A 15,048-nucleotide genomic window follows, 5' to 3' on the forward strand; every position below is an offset into this window, starting at 1 on the left:
ATTTAAAAGTTTCTATCATATCCCCTCTGTCTCTTCTTTCTTCCAAGCTATACATATTAAGGTCCTTTAACCTTTCCTGGTAAGTTTTATCCTGCAATCCATGTACTAGTTTAGTAGCTCTTCTCTGAACTCTCTCTAGAGTATCTATATCCTTCTGGAGATATGGCCTCCAGTACTGCGCACAATACTCCAAGTGAGGTCTCACCAGTGTTCTGTACAGCGGCATAAGCACTTCACTCTTTCTACTGCTTATACCTCTCCCTATACATCCAAGCATTCTGCTGGCATTTCGTGCTGCTCTATTACATTGTCTTCCCACCTTTAAGTCTTCTGAAATAATTACTCCTAAATCCCTTTCCTCAGATACTGAGGTCAGGACTGTGTCAAATATTCTATATTCTGCCCTTGGGTTTTTACGCCCCAGGTGCATTATCTTGCACTTATCCACATTAAATTTCAGTTTCCAGAGTTCTGACCATTCTTCTAGTTTTCCTAAATCCTTTTCCATTTGGCGTTTCCCTCCAGGAACATCAACCCTGTTACATATCTTTGTGTCATCAGCAAAAAGACAAACCTTACCAGCGAGGCCTTTTGCAATATCACTTATGAAGATATTAAACAAAATCGGTCCCAGTACAGATCCCTGTGGAACCCCACTGGTAAGATTACCTTGTTTTGAATGTTCTCCATTGACTACAACCCTCTGTTGTCTGTCACTCAGCCACTGCCTAATCCACTCAACAATATGGGAGTCCATGCTCAATGACTGCAGTTTATTGATAAGTCTTCTATGTGGGACAGTGTCAAAAGCCTTACTAAAATCTAGATATGCGATGTCTACTGCACCTCCACCGTCTATTATTTTATTCACCCAGTCAAAAAAATCTATAAGATTTGTTTGACATGATCTCCCTGAAGTAAACCCATGTTGTTTTTCATCTTGCAATCCATGGGATTTTAGATGTTCCACAATCCTATCCTTTAATAGGGTTTCCATTAATTTGCCTACTATTGATGTCAGACTCACTGGTCTATAGTTGCTCGATTCCTCCCTACTACCTTTCTTGTGAATGGGCACGACATTTGCCAATTTCCAATCTTCCGGGACGACTCCTGTTACTAATGATTGGTTAAATAAATCTGTTAACGGTTTTGCCAGCTCACCACTAAGCTCTTTTAATAATTTTGGGTGTATCTCATCAGGCCCCTGTGACTTATCTGTCTTCACCTTAGACAGCAAACTTAGAACATCTTCCTCTGTAAAGATACAACCATGTCACACGGCAGCGTTCAGCTCTCCATCTCACAAACATTTGAGAGAAAGCGTAAATTCCCACCTAGCCACCCTCGATCCCTGGCCCTCAATGCCAGCATTTCTAAACTACTGGCCTATGAAATGCTGTCATTTAGGCTGGTGGACACACACAGCTTCAAACAGCTCATGTCACTTGCTGTCCCACAGTATGTTGTTCCCAGCCGCCACTACTTCTCCAAGAGAGCCGTGCCTTCCCTGCACAAACAAGTGTCCGATAAAATCAAGTGTGCACTGCGCAACGCCATCTGTGGCAAGGTCCACCTAACCACAGATACGTGGACCAATAAGCACGGCCAGGGACGCTATATCTCCCTAACTGCACACTGGGTAAATGTAGTGGCGGCTGGGCCCCAGGCGGAGAGCTGTTTGGCGCACGTCCTTCCGCCGCCAAGGATCGCAGGGCAACATTCTTTGCCTCCTGTCTCCTCCTCCTCCTACTCAGCTTCCTCCTCCTCTTCTTCCACCTGCTCATCCAGTCAGCCACACACCTTCACCACCAACTTCAGCACAGCACGGGGTAAACGTCAGCAGGCCATTCTGAAACTCATATGTTTGGGGGACAGGCCCCACACCGCACAGAAGTTGTGGCGGGGTATAGAACAACAGACCGATGAGTGGTTGCTGCCGGTGAGCCTCAAGCCCGGCCTGGTGGTGTGCGATAATGGGCGAAATCTCGTTGCAGCTCTGGGACTAGCCGGTTTGACGCACATTCCTTGCCTGGCGCATGTGCTGAATTTGGTGGTGCAGAAGTTCATTCGCAACTACCCCGACATGTCAGAGCTGCTGCATAAAGTGCGGGCCGTCTGTTCGCGCTTCCGGCGTTCACACCCTGCCGCTGCTCGCCTGTCTGCGCTACAGCATAACTTCCGCCTTCCCGCTCACCGCCTCATATGCGACGTACCCACCAGGTGGAACTCCACCTTGCATATGCTGGACAGACTGTGCGAGCAGCAGCAGGCCATAGTGGAGTTTCAGCTGCAGCACGCACGGGTCAGTCGCACTGTGGATCAGACACACTTCACCACCAATGACTGGGCCTCCATGCGAGACCTGTGTGCCCTGTTGCGCTGTTTCGAGTACTCCACCAACATGGCCAGTGGCGATGACACCGTTATCAGCGTTACAATACCACTTCTATGTCTCCTTGAGAAAACACTTAGGGCGATGATGGAAGAGGAGGTGGCCCAGGAGGAAGAGGGGTCATTTTTAGCACTTTCAGGCCAGTCTCTTCGAAGTGACTCAGAGGGAGTTTTTTTGCAACACCAGAGGCCAGGTACAAATGTGGCCAGACAGGGCCCACTACTGGAGGACGAGGAGGACGAGGATGAGGATGAGGAGGAGGTGGAGGAGGATGAGGATGAAGCATGTTCACAGCGGGGTGGCACCCAAAGCAGCTCGGGCCCATCACTGGTGCGTGGCTGGGGGGAAACACAGGACTAAGACGATACGCCTCCCACAGAGGACAGCTTGTCCTTACCTCTGGGCAGCCTGGCACACATGAGCGACTACATGCTGCAGTGCCTGCGCAACGGCAGCAGAGTTGCCCACATTTTAACGTGTGCGGACTACTGGGTTGCCACCCTGCTGGATCCCCGGTACAAAGACAATGTGCCCACCTTACTTCCTACACTGGAGCGTGATAGGAAGATGCGCGAGTACAAGCGCACGTTGGTAGACGCGCTACTGAGAGCATTCCCAAATGTCACAGGGGAACCAGTGGAAGCCCAAGGCGAAAGCAGAGGAGGAGCAAGAGGTCGCCAACGCAACTGTGTCACGGCCAGCTCCTCTGAGGGCAGGGTTAGCATGGCAGAGATGTGGAAAAGTTTTGTCACCACGCCACAGCTAACTACACCACCACCTGATACGGAACGTGTTAGCAGGAGGCAACATTTCACTAACATGGTGGAACAGTACCTGTGCACACCCCTCCATGTACTGACTGATGGTTCGGCCCCATTCAACTTCTGGGTCTCCAAATTGTCCACGTGGCCAGAGCTAGCCTTTTATGCCTTGGAGGTGCTGGCCTGCCCTTGAACCAGGCATGGATCCCACAGGACCTGTCCATCCCTTGTGCAGATTAGATATTAACTACCTCCCCTTAACAATATATTATTCTACTCCAGGGCACTTCCTCATTGAATACTATTTTTATTTTCATTTTACCATTATATTGCGGGGCAACCCAAAGTTGAATGAACCTCTTCTCTGTCTGGGTGCCGGGGCCTAAATGTGTGACAGTGGCCTGTTCCAGTGGTGGGTGACGTGAAGCCTGATTCTCTGCTATGACATGAAGACTGATTCTGTGCTGACATAAGGCCAGATTCTCTGTTACGGGACCTCTCTCCTCTGCCTGGGTGCCTGGGCCTAAATATGTGACAGTGGCCTGTTCCAGTAGTAGGTGACGTGAAGCCTGATTCTCTGCTATGACATGAAGACTGATTCTGCGCTGACATAAGGCCAGATTCTCTGTTACGGGACCTCTCTCCTCTGCCTGGGTCTAAATGTGTGACAGTGGCCTGTTCCAGTGGTGGGTGACGTGAAGCCTGATTCTCTGCTATGACATGAAGACTGATTCTGCGCTGACATAAGGCCAGATTCTCTGTTACGGGACCTCTCTCCTCTGCTTGGGTGCCGGGGCCTAAATGTGTGACAGTGGCCTGTTCCAGTGGTGGGTGACGTGAAGCCTGATTCTCTGCTATGACATGAAGACTGATTCTGCGCTGACATAAGGCCAGATTCTCTGTTACGGGACCTCTCTCCTCTGCTTGGGTGCCGGGGCCTAAATGTGTGACAGTGGCCTGTTCCAGTGGTGGGTGACGTGAAGCCTGATTCTCTGCTATGACATGAAGACTGATTCTGTGCTGACATAAGGCCAGATTCTCTGTTACGGGACCTCTCTCCTCTGCCTGGGTGCCTGGGCCTAAATATGTGACAGTGGCCTGTTCCAGTGGTGGGTGACGTGAAGCCTGATTCTCTGCTATGACATGAAGACTGATTCTGTGCTGACATAAGGCCAGATTCTCTGTTACGGGACCTCTCTCCTCTGCCTGGGTGCCTGGGCCTAAATATGTGACAGTGGCCTGTTCCAGTGGTGGGTGACGTGAAGCCTGATTCTCTGCTATGACATGAAGACTGATTCTGCGCTGACATAAGGCCAGATTCTCTGTTACGGGACCTCTCTCCTCTGCCTGGGTGCCTGGGCCTAAATATGTGACAGTGGCCTGTTCCAGTGGTGGGTGACGTGATGCCTGATTCTCTGCTATGACATGAAGACAGATTCTGTGCTGACATAAGGCCAGATTCTCTGTTACAGGACCTCTCTCCTCTGTCTGGGTGCAGGGGCCTAAATGTGTGACAGTGGCCTGTTCCAGTGGTGGGTGACGTGAAGCCTGATTCTCTGCTATGACATGAAGACAGATTCTGCGCTGACATAAGGCCAGATTCTCTGTTACGGGACCGCTCTCCTCTGTCTGGGTGCCGGGGCCTAAATGTGTGACAGTGGCCTGTTCCAGTGGTGGGTGACGTGAAGCCTGATTCTCTGCTATGACATGAAGACTGATTCTGTGCTGACATGAAGCCAGATTCTCTGCTATGGCATGAAGAGACTGATTCTGTGCTGACATGAAGCCAGATTCTTTGCTATGGCATGAAGAGACTGATTCTCTGCTGACGTGAAGCCAGATTCTCTGCTATGGGACCTCTGTCCAATTGATATTGGGTCATTTTTATTTTTTTAATTTTTATTTTAATTCATTTCCCTATCCACATTTGTTTGCAGGGGATTTACCTACATATTGCTGCCTTTTGCAGCCCTTTAGCTCTTTCCTGGGCTGTTTTACAGCCTTTTTAGTGCCCAAAAGTTCGGGTCCCCATTGACTTCAATGGGGTTCGGGTTCGGGACGAAGTTCGGTTCGGGTTCGGATCCCGAACCCGAACATTTCCGTGAAGTTCGGCCGAACTTCTCGAACCCGAACATCCAGGTGTTCACTCAACTCTACTCCTAAGTTACCCTAGTGGTGGCTGCAGGTGACCAACATGTTGTATGGGGATTTGATGCTCTGTATCAGAAAAACAGATTTATGACTGATATACAGATTTTATTAACACAGGATTTTAAACCTAGAATGAAATGATTGTTAGAAGTTAGACATTCACTTTAAAGGGGTTTCTGGAGTGACTATGCTGTTTAACAGATCTGTTCATGTAGTTGCTTACCTTATGTCCATCTACTTCATGCCTTCTTTTTTTTTTTCAATTCAGACCCTCCTGACCCATTTTCACTACGTACACATATCCCTCTGGTTTGTGTCCATCTTGTATGTAGCACTTCCTGTTGCAAATAGCCAATCCCATGATGAACATCTGCTTTCTCTGCCGCAGCTCCAGCACCACCCCTAACAACACCCAGCTAAATTATAGCTAGTTACATAGACACTCCCCATCACTGTCCCGCCCATGGACATGACATCACAGGAAATAAGAGAGAGCTGCATGGACATGGTCATGTGACCACAGCCCAGAATGGGAGATAGGAGCTATAAAGGTAAAAGAAATACATTACAAAATTAAAGATGCCGTCATAAAGGATTTTTTTAAAGGATGTTGATGGAAGCCAGAAAACCCCTTTAAGGGTGCAGGGTACAATATGGACCCAGACAATATTTAGCTACAAGATCCAGGGATGCAAGGCTGGTAGTACTTATATTTTAGGAAACTGTTATCTACTGTAACTCCAACAACAGGCCTAGGCTCATAAGACCAAACTGAGACTGACGAGCATGGCTGCATTTTATACTGATTGCCTGTCCTCTGGATATATGATTAGTATCTGATCAGTGGCGATCCAACAACCGGGACCCCAGCTGTTTGGAACGATGGTTGCAGCAGCGCCGCGGCCTTCTCTCAGCTCACCAAGCATAGCGCCGTACATTTTACATTCACTTCATTGGGGCTGAACTGCTCCTTAGCCATATGACCGATGAACGCTGCGAGAAGACTAAGCTGCGAGAAGGCTGCGACTCTACTGTGAGCGCCACTGCCTTCTCAAACAGCTGATCAGCGGGGGTCCTGGGTGTCGATCAGTATAAAAGTTGCGGAGAAACCCTTTAACATGTTCTTTCATCTTGTAGACATCAGGTTATAGTAACGTGGGCCTCTTATGTCCACATCCATTAATATAACCCTGCCCTTTATTTATAGGCTGTGAGCTGTGTCTAATGTAAATGAAGAAAGGCGCACAGTAACGCCAAGCAAGTTGTTTTATGAAGACAGGTGTCAAGAGGCTCTAGGTTTTTACCGAATGTGTTGTGTGCACATAATGCACCATTAAATCAGGATAATGGCCTCCCTCTGCCTCCAGAAGGCAATGGATATGCTGAGGTGCACATTGCTAAGGTTGGGTCAGCGCGGGGTATAATTGTCTGACATGCTGCAGCAGTGTATGTATTAAGCAGAATATTGCACAGATTGACCATCAGCTTTCCTTCCTTCCTTGGGAAAGGTCAGCGACTTCTCGTAATTGTAAACATCTGTCTGTGCTCCCCCTGTGACTACATTGCTGCGCATGTTGATAGAATGTTCTGTTCTCGCTTTCATCATTTGTAATTGGAGCAGTCTTCTAGTTTATTTTGTTTTAGGAGCGGATTATCACAGTCAGGCATGTTGAGAAATTCAGCAAAAACGCCCAGTCAGCAAAATAAGATGGGAGGGGGGCTAAATCAGGAGCCGAACTGACAAGAGTCTGCACGTCGGGGTAATGGCATTCTGATTTTTAAACATCCTTCTCAGTTATGGAAGTAAAATGGTCACAAACTCTTTACCCAACTTAACATAAATCAATAGTACAATTGACCACAAGAAACTTTGTAATATGTTATATCAGTGAGAAATGTCTACCACTATATATAGACATTAATACTACCACTAAAGCCTCATGCAGACGTCCGTGGAACACGGTTCGTGAGATACCGGACTGCCATTGCAGGAGCGCACGGCGTCATTGGTTGCAACAACGCCCGGCGTGTCATGGTGGGTAGTGGGGGAACACCAAGAGGGAAACAGGGAAGCAACTAGGCCTGGACACAGGGAAAAGAGAGCAGGTCACCTCCTTCAGCCACCCTAAACCTGGCCCTGAATCCTCACACCGTATGAGCGGACCCAAATGGTAGGACTCCTCAAACCCAGGAACCTCGGACCCTGGAATCCCTGAACATCCCTACAGATAATAAAAGGGCGTGAGACAACCTGTTCTTCCAAGATACAGAAGAACAGGAGTCTCACTCGGCCTCGATGCAGGGAAAAGAGGAGACCGTGAACAGCTACTGGATCGGCAGGTAAGAACCAGAACACACTTACCTGCCGCAGCCGCGCGACTGGAACCCATGCATATGTAATGGAGCCCACACACCAAACAGGACACAGTACAAACACCAAACATAGGAACCAGCACACCAGTAACTGCTTGGACCCCCATGCGGACAGGATGCATGAAGGCACCAGGCACAGCTGCTCACTGATTTGTAGTTCCCCCTCCGGGGAACCCTCACCGAAGGCACAGATACATAGGGAGATGTCTAGCATCCATGCAGGACTGAGCATACACCATAGACAGACCAGACATGGAACACCAAACAAGACATCACAACACCCACCCATACATAAACATCACCATACCACAAAAAGGATAATGAAGGGAAGGAGAAAATAGGAAGACATCGGAGAGACATCAATGTCCCACTAGGTGGCCCTCAAGGACTGGGCAGATGGAACACCCAGGAAAGGAGCAAAGCTCCAGCACCAATAAAAGCTGGAGTACAACTGACTCCATCCTGAAAGCCAGAGGCAATATGAACCCCTAGTGGTCACACCCAGCCAGGAAGTTAATCCCTCCAGCACAAGACACGAAAAGAACCAGGAGAAAAGTAAAAACATGCTGCAACAACAACACATTGCCCCTAGCAACCAGCATGCACGGCACACGTGTCACGGCGAACAACAACACTACCGTGACACAGCCGTGACAACACTTCCGTGGAACACTGACATGTGAATGAGGCTAAATTATTGCTAAATGCTGTGTCGCTCCTCTGCTGAGTAGAATTCCCATTGCAAAACTAAAAAAACTAGGATCACTGATCGGGTGAAAATCCTTGGGTCTGTGGTCATCATTAGAGGGAAAGTCATAATTTCCTCATAAAACATGGCTGCTGCCTTATAAGTTCATATGGGACTTGCAATGTTGCTATTTTTTATAGAGGACTATCTAGGTCACTGTACTGCTGGCTAGATACGTCAGACCAGATAATGTGATGAAGGATAGGTCATCAATATCAGATCAGTGCGGGTCTGACTCCCGGTACCCCCTCCAATCAACTGTTCGAAGAGAAGGCCGCGCTCGTGCAAGTGCTGCCTTCTCATCATTGTTTACTTGCTCGCTGTTGCAACCGCAATGGTTAGCAGTGTAATTACACCTAAGCAGTCCCATTCACATCTATTGCAAGGCCATTCAATTGAATATTACAGAGCCGTCCCATAGATGTGAATGGGACGGCTTAAGTGCAATTATACCTGCACACTGTTGCAACAATGAAAGAAAGTCAGCGCTTGTACGAGCACGGCCTTCTCTTCAAACCCCTAATCGGCGAGGGTGCTGGGAGTCAGACCCTGCCGTTCAGATATTGATTATCTATCCTGAGGATAGGTCATCAATATGAATAAAGTGGACAACCCCTTTAAGGCCTTGTGCATACGGATCCGTTATAGTGTAATACTAGATCTATCATAAAATGCTAGTAGTCCATACCGTACAATGTGTGTGCTCCAATTTTATACAGGATGTGGGGGATAAGCTCTTTTTCAGGGGTCATTCTCCCAATTAGCTTCGCCACCGCTGGATTGCAGGTCCAAACGTGAGATTTATTTTCACAGCAACAAGAAAACAGTACAAAATAAAAGCCTGCCCGTCTGGGCTCTACCTAAACATAGCATAACCCTACCTCACTTATAGCACCGTTCACACATGGTACCTACATGCGGTTTTCTTAGCCAATACTCCAGCACTTCCAGGCTGTAACAAAGTCCAGTACCTTTGGGGCATTGTGGCCCAGAAATCCGCCTGACACTGGCCTAGCGACTGTCGATTCCCAGACCTCGTGGAGTCCCCCAAATCTCAGGCTAAAACCTAGCTCCGTGGCCCCTCAGCCAGCCCAGCTGAGACCACCCTTCCAGAGCCTCCAGCAGGCCCCTGTTGCACCAAGACTCTCTCTCTCTCTTTGACTGACAGTCTGAGCTGGGCTCTTATCCCAGACTGATTGTGTCACCTGGTGCTGCCTCAGACCTGATGACTGACGGGGAAGACATGGAAACTCCTGCCATGAATCTCCCCTAGCAGCTATGAGGCCTGTCCCTGCCTTACAAGGGGGACACAGAGGTATTTTCTCAACAATTCATATGGAATGACAGAAGAAGAATAATGGGCACATAAGTTCACAATCCCAGTTTATCTTATCTAGGATTTACATATCCCCCACTTTTTAATCTTTTAGCCCATACATGTTGTACTTTTGACATTTTGTTGCCACCTGACCAGAGAGGCTATAGATGTTTATGCTATTGTGTGACCGACCTATTTGTGAGTTACTACTTGTGAGATATTGAAAAAAGATGGTGGCTCTCTCACTGTACCACCTTTGGAAAGGTGCACTACCCCTCAGCACTCCCAAATGCTGGTATGTAGAAATTAGAATAAAAACTTGGATAGGGGGGTCACTCAATATCAGGCAAACACATGATTGAATAGTATCCACAATAATTTTATAGTAGTTAAGCATAAGACATATACAATATCAATATCACATACAGATTAAAACATATCATAAAAGCCTAAAATTGCAAAAACATAAAAAACATATACCACACTCAAAGTCCCAATGCCTATAATCGCAATGGCCGCAATGTGGGGGAGATGAAAAATGACCCAGGGAAGTCCAATTTGAGTCCGATTACTAACAAATGGAGCTGTACCACGCCATATATAACAACCAGCGATACCGGATGAAGATTTGGTAACGTACAATCAATCATTGATACAAAAATATTCGTTTTCTTGCTATACACACCATATGCAAGTGTATATGAATTTGTGATTCTGAAGTACAGCTGCATTTGTTAGTAATCGGACTCAAATTGGACTTCCCTGGGTCATTTTTCCTCTCCCCCACATTGCGGCCATTGCGATTATAGGCATTGGGACTTTGAGTGCGGTATATGTTTTTTATGTTTCTGCAATTTTAGGCTTTTATGATATGTTTTAATCTGTATGTGATATTGATATTGTATATGTCTTATGCTTAACTACTATAAAATTATTGTGGATACTATTCAATCATGTGTTTGCCTGATATTGAGTGACCCCCTATCCAAGTTTTGATTCTAATTTCTACTTGTGAGATATACTGTTTGTTTTATTTATTACTGGGAAGTGGGGAAGTCCCGAGGTGACTGCCCGCATAGAAATTTGTGATGTGAGGCCTCGTTCTCATCTATGTTTTTTAACGGCCGTGTGCTATCCGCATTTTCCACGGATAACACTGGTCAGTGAAAAAATCATGGAGACATGCACAACTTTGGTCCGTGATGTAGACCAAACACGCCCATGGAAGTCTATGGGTCCATGTAAAATCACTGACACAACACAGAGGCCAGCCGTGTTTGGTCCGGTTTTCATGGACCATTGGTAGGAGATGTTCTGGAATGCAGATGACACAATGACATCTTCACGGATGAAAAACTAACCTATTTTTCCATGAATGCGAGATAGTCATGGAAATGTGAACGAGACCTAAGGCTACATTCACACAACTGTGCCTGTTTTGCAGCTGCATATCATGGATCCTCGGTTCGCGTGCTCCAGCAATTTTTGTCGGCCCCATTGTAAAAATGCCTAGTCTCGTACACAAAACGGAACGGCCGCGAACAGCACATGGCTGACATCCATGTACAGTCCGCATTTTCTGCAGCCCCATAGAAATTAATTGGTGCGCGTGTGATCCGCAAAAAATGTGGATTGGTCATGGACTGAAAATGTCTGAATGTAGCCTAAGGCAGGGCCTGCTATAACTATTGGGGAAGTGTATGGATTGTAGGTGAGGGGGGATGTTCTGTTACTACCCTGGCTCCTGTTCTGACTACCTTTGCTATCACCCGGTTGATGGACATATGTTCTTTTCATATGTCTTCACTATTGTGTGGGGGACTGATGTGACTACTGGGGGAAATGGGGCAGGGGCTGATATGATAACCAGTGGGGGGTTGCTGTGCTTACTGGGGGCACCTGACCTGATGACTAGGGATGCTGGGAAATATTTTTAGTACTAGGAAGAACTGTACTTTTCTAAACTACCAAGGAAACCTCTAGTGTGACTACTGGGGGGATTTCAAGTCCATGCCAGTGCATCTGCTGGCCGCTTTTTGTTTTTCTCAATATGTATATTTCATGGACCCAGCTCTACAGCAGGTCATCGCTGTCTCCTAGACTTGACTGTGTCACATCATATATTTCATTCTGTGCAGTTTTTGCTTTTGCTCTACACTACTTTCACCATGATGGTGTTTGTGTTCACCGCCGCAGATAAAACAAATGGCAGGTCGTGCTATTGAAATCTGCTGTGTTTCTTCCGACTGTTTCCCCGATTCTCACCACAGGTCTTATGAAAATATCAATGCACCTGCCATGCTTTGCTTCTCACCAGCTGCTTGTCTTTGTATTACAGACGCATGCCAAGTCTGCTGGAGTATTTAAGTTACTGCTGTAATTTCATGGGCATTCTTTGCGGACCGTTATGCTCGTATAAAGACTATATTGCTTTCATAGAAGGCAGATCGTATCACGTGAAAGAAGCTGAAGTCAATGGAAAAGAAGACCTAAAATATGATCACAAGGAACCATCTCCTAATGTAAGGATTTGTTTTTGTCTCGGCTCAGTGCATGAACGATTTACACGACTTCAGCAATGTCTGCTAAAGGGAATTAAAAGGAATTTAAAGGAGTATTCCTATCTCAGACAATGCGAGTATATCGCTAGGATATGTCCCCATTGTCTGATAGGTGCGGGTCCCACCATTGGGACCCACACCTACACTGAGAATGGAGCCCTGAAAATGGTGGAGGGCACACTGCGCATCCGAGGCCACCCTCCATTCATTTCTATGAGGTCACTGAAAATAGGCAAGCGCTGGCACGTCTATTTGTGTCGGCCCCATAAAGGTGATTGGGAGCGGTGGCTACACAAGTGCGGTTCGGTCCCGTTCACTTCTATGGGGAGAGCGCTTGGTGGTGGTCGTACCTGGGGAAACCCAGGGTCCTCCAGCCACCACCTTCCCTGCTCCGTTCTCGATATAGGTGCGGGTCCCAGCGGTGGGACAAGCACCTATCAGACAATGGGGACATTGGCTATGACATTCATGGGCTATCCTTAGAATAGGCCATATATTTATATTCAGAGGGGGTGCCGCCCCCAGGACCTTCACTATTCAGTAGAATATAGGTGTGAGTGCTACAGTACCTTCACTGCAGTACCAGGTATGGCAACGTCTATATACCAATGTGGCTGTGCCTGGTACTGCAGTTCAGCCCATTCATGTGCATAGACCTGAGTGTGGTTGAGCTGCAGTACCAGGTACAGCCAACACTCGTACTCAGTTCAATGATGGGGAGTGGCGCAATCGCTGTTCTCCTTCTTTGCGCCCGCTACATACAAAGAAATACGGTTCGTGATGAAGCAATTCATCACAAAGTAAATTTATTTGTGAAATCGAATTTTCCATAACTTCGCTCATCTTTAGGCCCCTTTCAGACAAACGAGTTCCACACTTCGGACTCGCAGCGCGAGTATGAGGCAGCTCCCGTCCTGATCTCCCAGCACTGAAGGGGTCGCGTAGCATTACATTGATTTATGATGCTATGTAACCCTTAGAGGTCTGGAATGTATTGGGTAACACGGACAGCAGTATGTCAGCGTTATACAACACATTCCTGAACTCTGAGGGTAACATACAGGGGTGGAATTGAACGTTTTTGCAGTTTCCCTACTCAACGGCGGACACGCAGCGTCACGACACATGTTTACATGTACATACACCATATATATGCAACACACATACCACTCAACGTTTAGAAAGCCTAAGGAGCTAAACTATAGAATGGAAGCACTCATCTCCAGTAGTGTTGAGCGCGAATATTTGAATTACGAATATTTATCTCGAATATCGCAACTTCGAGAATTCGCAAATATTTTGAATATAGTGCTATATATTCGCTATATCGAATATTCGGTTTTTTTTTTACATCAGGATTCTTCCCTGCTTCTTGCTTGTGAGCCAATGAGTCATTGGCCCACAAGCAGCTTAAGCAGGGAGGAATCATGACTTCAGATGGAAAAAATGACGAATATTCTAAAAAAAGAATATAAAGCACTATATTCTATAGTGCTGAGAGCAGGAGCGCACGGCGTCAATAGTTGCTATGACGCCGTGCGCTTCGTGACGCCGCTGCACTACAGTAATACACTGGTATGATCTATACGAGTGTATTACTGTACTGCAGCGGCGGCACGAAGCGCATGGCGTCATAGAAACCAATGACGCTGTGCGCTCCTGCTCTCAGCAGGATGCCAGGCCGGGATACCACGGACTGCTCACGTCCGTGTTCCACGGTCATGTGCATTCGGCCTAAATCAATACAATGCTATGAGACCCTTTCAGAGCTGGGAGGTCAGGGCGGTAGCTGCCGCATACTTGTCCTGCAAGTCCGATGCATGGAACTCACTTGTCCAAAGAGGCCTTGGTAGACAACAACCACTGACATGTTTCTTCAGAATAGCAACATCCCTTCCCTACCTCGCCACTGATACTCCTGTCATGTTAAACCATTTAGCCATCATACCAGCCTAACAAATGAGAGGCAACCATTATAAATTTGATGGTAAGTAGCACGGCCACAGCCTGCAGCAGGGAAAGGGTTATTCTGCCTGAGAGAGGTGATTTAGCTAACAACGCAGACTAATTAACGAGGTCTTATTAAGACAAATGCTTTAATGAGTCAGACGGATTAGGAGGCTCTGGCCATGACTTGAGAGTATAACTGTATATTGCTTTCGGCATTTATAAATATCTTGTTCTAGAGACTCGGGAATTGTTAATTAAAGTTCTGGCTGAAGTTTATTAAATTCCTACTAAAATGCAAGAGGCAGTTTCCTATTTGTGGGAACACTACTCTCAATGATTCTTCAATTTTGCGTGGAGGCAGAGCCTCGGGGGTTATCCCATGAATAATGTAAAAAATGTAAATCAGACATCACCATAGTACATGACAATCTCTTTCTAACAAGGCTAGAACAAGCCCTGTACCTCACACGGAGATCTCCCCATTCATTGCTCCTAATGGTTCTGCTAGATTTATTTCAAGTTGGCAGCTTAGGTGACACGCCCTTTCTCAGGGGTGTGCCCTTTCTGCTGCAGCTGGTGGCAGTTGAGGGATGGAACTGGGCATGTGCTTCCTTCTCAGTGAGCAGGGCAGAGAAATTAGAAAAAGAGAAAACAGCAGATGGCGCTATACAGATAGATTACATTGAATACATGCAATTACTCCAGAAAACGGAAGAATATTTTTTCATGGGACAATCCCTTTAAAGAGAATAATCACCTAGTTTTTTTTATACGTTTTTTGTTGTTGTTCT

The 15,048-nt window shown here is 46.8% G+C and overlaps 1 protein-coding gene across 1 annotated transcript in view; it reads left to right on the forward strand.

Moving 5' to 3' along the window:
- Nucleotides 1-15,048, forward strand: part of MBOAT2 (membrane bound O-acyltransferase domain containing 2) — a 272,749-nt gene that overhangs the window by 218,960 nt on the left and 38,741 nt on the right. The window contains exon 7 of the mRNA XM_040427503.1: nt 12,085-12,268. Coding sequence (XP_040283437.1) covers nt 12,085-12,268 — 184 coding nt within the window. The remainder of the gene's footprint in view (nt 1-12,084; nt 12,269-15,048) is intronic.

Source organism: Bufo bufo, chromosome 4, assembly GCF_905171765.1.
Source record: "Bufo bufo chromosome 4, aBufBuf1.1, whole genome shotgun sequence".
In the NCBI taxonomy this organism is placed as follows: Eukaryota; Metazoa; Chordata; class Amphibia; order Anura; family Bufonidae; genus Bufo; species Bufo bufo.